The sequence below is a fragment of the Chlamydotis macqueenii genome, chromosome 7, assembly GCF_036417535.1.
Source record: "Chlamydotis macqueenii isolate bChlMac1 chromosome 7, bChlMac1.mat, whole genome shotgun sequence".
Classification (NCBI taxonomy): Eukaryota; Metazoa; Chordata; class Aves; order Otidiformes; family Otididae; genus Chlamydotis; species Chlamydotis macqueenii.
In genome coordinates this window covers 33,324,357-33,330,387 of record NC_141562.1, presented here as the reverse complement: position 1 = coordinate 33,330,387, position 6,031 = coordinate 33,324,357, and the positions used below count along the sequence as shown (strand labels likewise).

Sequence of the window (6,031 nt, the reverse complement as noted above, 5' to 3'; positions counted from 1 at the left end):
GTAATACCCAGGACAGCCAATAGGGATGAAAGCTTATACACAAATCTGTCATGACCTAATAGTGAAGACTGTTTAAAAACATTGATCTCCACTCAGCTTGTAGATGTGCATCACCCTCTTTCTCACTCATATATTCCCTCTCTCCCTGACACACACACGCTCCTGGATTTGCAGAAGACAGACATCTAGGGCGCTTCTTGGCATCCACAGGAAAATCATATGGGATTAAGAAGCCACAGCAGTAAGTACTCACTACATTAAATGTTTATTAAGTGGCATGCTGTCAAAATCTAGATTTAGTAGTAAATAGAGGAGGACTTTAATGGAAATCTGTTGTATTTGATTTTTCTTAGGAACTGCTGAAAGCTGCCTCTCGAGGATTACAACTTCACCTTTTGCTTTTACGGATGCTTGTTTACTATCCCTGTGGTAACCTCTGGACAGCCAGTAATCTGTTCATTATCCACACTGATTGAGTGCAGGAGTAGTGCAGTGGTAACTACTTCACTCAGCTGACAGCAGACGGCAAAAGGAGGGAAATGATGAATTCGGACAATTTAACCTCCCAAAGCTTCCTCTCTGCGATTCACAGCAATGCCAGCAATTTATTCTCTGGGCTCCAGTTTGTTCAGTCCTTCAAGCCACTCATCATCCCCTGCTACTCGTTAGTGGTTTTTATTGGTGTCATTGGGAATTACCTCCTCATCTACGTTATCTGCAAGACAAAAAAAATGCACAATGTCACCAACTTTCTGGTAGGCAATCTGGCTTTCTCGGACATGCTCATGTGTGCAACCTGTGTGCCCCTGACGCTCGCGTATGCCTTCGAGCCCCGAGGATGGGTGTATGGGCGTTTCATGTGCTACTTTGTCTTCCTGATGCAACCTGTCACAGTGTTTGTGTCTGTCTTTACCTTGACTGTCATAGCTGTGGATCGGTATTACGCCATGGTGTACCCATTCCGCAGGAGGCTCACAATCCCTGTTTGTGCTTATATCCTGGCTGCGATTTGGCTGCTGAGCTGTACCTTGGCTGCCCCAGCCTTAGTCCACACCTACCATGCGGAGTTCCCAGAACTGGACTTCTCCATCTGTGAGGAGTTTTGGTTCCACATGAAAAGAGATCGCTTAGCGTATGCCTACAGCACTCTCATCATCACCTACGTGCTGCCTTTGGCCGTCATCTCCCTGTCCTACCTGAGAATCTCAGTCAAGCTGAAGAACCGTGTAGTTCCAGGCAATGTCACCCAGGGCCAAGCTGAGTGGGACCGAGCAAGGAGGAGAAAGACTTTTCGCTTGCTAGTCTTAGTGGTGGCAGCCTTTGGAGTCTGCTGGTTGCCTCTGCACATCTTCAATGTGATAAAGGACATAGATATCAGCTTGATTGACAAGCAGTACTTCAACTTCATCCAGCTGCTGTGCCACTGGTTTGCAATGATGTCTGCTTGTACCAATGCCTTCCTCTATGCCTGGCTCCACGACAGCTTCAGGGGGGAGCTGAAGAAAATGTTTGCCTGGAGAAAGAAGAAAATTGGACCCACTACAAACTGCATTATGGCCAGCGTGGTGCTGTAAACAAGAGCTCGTGGGAGTGCACTTCCTTCATATGGTAACACTGTAAGTCATTTCCATTTTTAATCAGTCCTGGTAACTGATATTTGTTCTCAGGGCTCAGTTATAACAACACAAGTCCCATGTGTAGCTTCCTCAGCACCTCCTCTCCTGCTGGAGAAGGAGAGGCAGATGTCATATCCCCAAAATATTGTTACCGCTTTGTCAGGGGTTAGAGGCTAAGGTGATGTTAATACAATAAGATACTCTTGGTAAGCTACAGAGATCCTTCCTGTCTGTTTTGGATATTGCTAGCAGCATAGACCTGAGATCTGGGGACAGGGAGAAGCAAGGATGACTATGAGACCTAAATATCTCAATGAAAAAGTGCCTTGGATTGGGTAAAAATTAAATCTACACATCTACACAGAGTTCAGTCCTTAGCACAGGACCTAAGGTGGAGGACTAACAGTGTTCCTGTAGTCCACTTGCGTTAGGGTCATGCTGAAAATAGCCTAAGACTCCGAAATGCCCTTCCTGAGCAGCTGTCTCAGCTGTGGTCAGGAAACGAGGTTGGTAGGAGCTACTCTGAGCCTCCCCTCTGTCAGCCGAGTCACGCCGGCAGCAGCAGTGTGCAGGGGTCTCCCCGCTCCTGATGGCACGCGGGGTGACAGCATCAGCTCACTTGCATTCCCTCCAAGCCCCTCTGTACAAGGCGGCTGGCTTGCTTGCATGCCTGTGACCTTTGGTGGGGTGTGCTGTATCTGCCCTGCATGGTTTCCACCCCCATGGCCATTTTCTCCTTGCCACCAGTCGAGTGGACGGAGCAGCAGGCTTTGCAGAGGGCTGCTCACATGCCTGCTGCCACCAACTGCATTGGGCAGGCATCTGTGCTTTAAACTTCTTGAACCCAGTGTCATAGTACTATCCCAAACCTCTTGTGTCTCGTGAACCTGCAGCACAGCACGTAGCAAGGTGAGACGCAGGGGAAATAAAACTGGAGTGATATTTCTGTGAGGTGCAACTGCGATGCAGAGTGTGCGGCAGCCTCTTTGGTGGATTTGCTGATGTTGTCATCAAGGATGGACAGATTGGAAACGTAATATGTGGTGGAAAATCATCCAAGTTTAAGACATACCACCCCTTCACTGACATTGAATTGTGTTCCTGCCATTGTCTCATGTAACCCCAATTTGCTGACTCAACTGCAAGTCAGCTGCGTTCCCAGCCAGAGGAGTGGACATCGTTGTAGCCTTGTCAGTGCCAAGGTGTTACCCACTCATTCCTTGAGGAACTGATTCTGACGTGTGGCAATGCTGCCATCAGCTTTGATCTCCAGAGCCAGCCAGGGACTTTGATACCACCCTCAGAGCACTTCTGGACGTTTCTGTTAAGAGACAGTGGGTGGAAGGGGGTGTTGACTTTGAGCTGTGTACGAGCATTGCATGACCAGTCAAACAAAGACCTGTCAAACAGAGCAAAGTGACAAGTGCTCTCCTTTGAAGGAGTCTTTTCAGAAGAAACAATTTCCCTTGACATTCACCTTTCAATCAGACGGAGGAGAGAGAAGCTATAATCAACCTAATGGTTTCTAGTTTCTTCTTTCCCGAACTGAAAAATATCTGAGATAATAGATAAGTATATAGGACAAAGTTCTGAAACCAGACATCATTTCTGAAGAGGTTTCTTCCAGCCTGCTCAGCCAGAATCTGGGATGGCAGGAGGAACTAACAGATACTGAGTTGAGATCGTCCGAAGAAGCAGCGCAATCCAGGCCAGTTTTGGCTGTGCTCAGCAAGGGCATCCATCCCACCGCAACTGCACGTGGCCAGAAACGCATGCGCTGCAAGATGATGCAAATAGATGAGGGAGGACAGGCAGGGAAAAGAGGATGGTTTCTCTAGTTGTAAATGTACTCCTACTGTGAAACTGTGAATATAATTTTGCTCATCGGCACTCAGGAAGCTAATCTGGTTTAAAAAAAAATATATACAGATGTATATGTACACACTGGAGAAAGCATTGGAAATACATTTGAAATATCTTTTCACAAATTTCCTTAGAATTTCAAGCTGTTCTGCTGCTAGTAATGAGGAACTGGATGGTGAAAGCTGATTATAGAGACACTGAATCAAAGAGGTCCTTTTAAAGTGGGCATTACTTGCATTCACTCTGTGATTAAGTTTATCTATCTGCCTTGCTTACCTTGACTTAAAGATTTGAATGACCTATTAAAGTATGTTTTGCTTTTGTTGAATTTTAGAAAATCGTTTTTCCTTCAAGCTCAATATAGCAAGTTATTACCATAACTGGTGATTTTGAAAAGGTAAAAAAAAAAAAAAAAAACCAAAAAAAACCCCAAAAAAACCCAAACCTACCAACCAAATTTTATAAGCTCTTTGGCTTCTCTTTCAGGGCTCTTTTGAAGAGAACAGAAAATAGGACACAGAGAGAACTGAAACAACACGGCAAAAAGCAGCCTTAAATAACAACAAAATCCTGAGTTTTAGAGATTTTTCTTCTATGGAATTATGTTACTTCAAGCTGTTAATTTGCTGGTTTGTAAAGGCTAATTAAAATTGAGATGGCCCATAATGTTTACAGCCCTGTGCACTAAGTACAGACAGTGCTGTAGTCCAGACTGGTCCAAACCCCAGCAGAGTAACAGGGAGGACTCTCGTTAACACGGCAGGCCTGGGGTCATTTCCTTCATACACATCATGGTTTTACCCTCCTTTGCCAGCACTGCAGTTCGGCTTGTTGATGTTCTCTTGAGCATTAGTGACTGCAGATGGCTGCTGCAGGGAGCTGCATGAAGCAAAGAAGAGGGATTTGTATGTCTCTATTTTTTTTCTCTTTTCTTTTTTTTCCTTGAGACAGAAAGGAAGGGCTGCTGAGTGCCTGTATGGCTCACACAGTGATGGACGCGTTGGGAACATCTCACAGCCCCTGGAGCTGCAGCTATAGCAATGCCGAGGTCTGTCATCTCAAGGAGGCTCTCAGGAGGGCCCAGCATGGCAGGAACCCTTGTTTAAGTGCTGGTTTAACCTGTACATGCCTTGAGTCTTTCAGGATGCGTGTTTGCTAGGTTTTGCAAATGCACCCTCAAACAATCTGTGCTCCCCAGCTGTGGGCTCCTGAAGTTCCTCCTCTCTCCTCAGCAGCTCCCTTGGCCCACCTCAGTGGTCCTGCAAGACCGCTTTTCCAGGTTTTCCCTGCACGGTGTGCAAAGGAGGTCTGGCTCCCAGCAGGAGAGCAGGGGGTCCCACAGGCTGGTGGGGACCAAGGCATAGCCACATTTGCTCAGCCCCACCACAGAATTGAGCCCCAGGAATCTCTGCTCAATGTAATTACTGTTTTCTCTGATATCCAGAGTAATAAACAATAATAAGATTTAGAGGCACGTTGGTGCTCTTCTTTAATTCAGTTATGCAAATAATTATATTAAAAGCCATCATGTGAAATATGTTTGCTAATTTCCACCACTCTCCGAGGAACTGCTGTGGTTCTCTGAGGGACCAGGGCTCATCACTACAGTATATTTGACGGTATAATTTTTAATTACCATTTAAGAAATCTTGGCATGCTTTGATTTTATAAAGTAGCCCTGCTCAAAACTTGGTGAACCTATTAACTTTCCCTGTAAGGGTTTTAATTGTTGTTTCTTGCTTACATGTGAATCCAAGGACTCGCACACTGTGGGGATGGAGCAGGGTTTGCGACTGAGCTGAGCTATGGCAGAATGCTATGTGCTCCTCATCTGCTGGGATTTCATTCCAGTTGTTTATGTGTACCAAGACAGTTTTAGCAGGTAGAGACCCAAGTGTTCCACATTTTACAGCGGTAAATGGAGTTTGCACACATGCTCTGCGGTGGTCTTTTCACATAGATATCAAATGCATTAGCCAGCAAAGGAGTTGTCACAGCACGGTGAGCCTTGGGCTTCAGAAATAGAGGGCTGACTTAGGACCACAAATCCTCATGGTAAAAATCACCTGGGAGACTTCACTGGGGCCAAGCCTCTACAGCTCAGAAGCCTCTGCATGTCAAATGTGGAGATTAATAGAGATACAGAAGGAGCTGATGGGGAGAGGCAGGGGGGAGTGAGATGTCTTCACTGAAAGCGAAGAGCACAATTAGATAGAAGGAATCACAGTTTCACAGTTTGAAGCTATTCCGAGTCCTTCCAACAGCTACCTGCAGAGCATCGTTCTAGCACATACACTGTACTGTCAATGCTTATAGATGCAGAAATGCTTGATCTAACAAAAGATACTCCCTAGGGTCAAACGTGAGATTGGTATTAAAAGGCAATGCACTTACGAAACACACAAAAAAGCAGACCAGTATTTGATCAGGAATTGAAAAATAGATTAGATAGTGCACAAGGGTCACTAAATCTGAAATCAGGCAGCTAAAGAAAAACAACAGTTAGTCAAACCTCAGTTAGGGTCAGGCAGAGGTGGTCTCTCCACAACTCT

General features: G+C 45.6%; 1 protein-coding gene across 1 annotated transcript; it reads left to right on the top strand.

Moving 5' to 3' along the window:
* Window positions 1–524: 524 nt before the first annotated feature.
* Window positions 525–1,574, top strand: PRLHR (prolactin releasing hormone receptor). The gene has a single exon (XM_010128298.2). The coding sequence runs from the start codon at window positions 540–542 to the stop codon at window positions 1,572–1,574; it is 1,035 nt and encodes a 344-aa protein (XP_010126600.2). The 5' UTR covers window positions 525–539.
* Window positions 1,575–6,031: the final 4,457 nt, after the last annotated feature.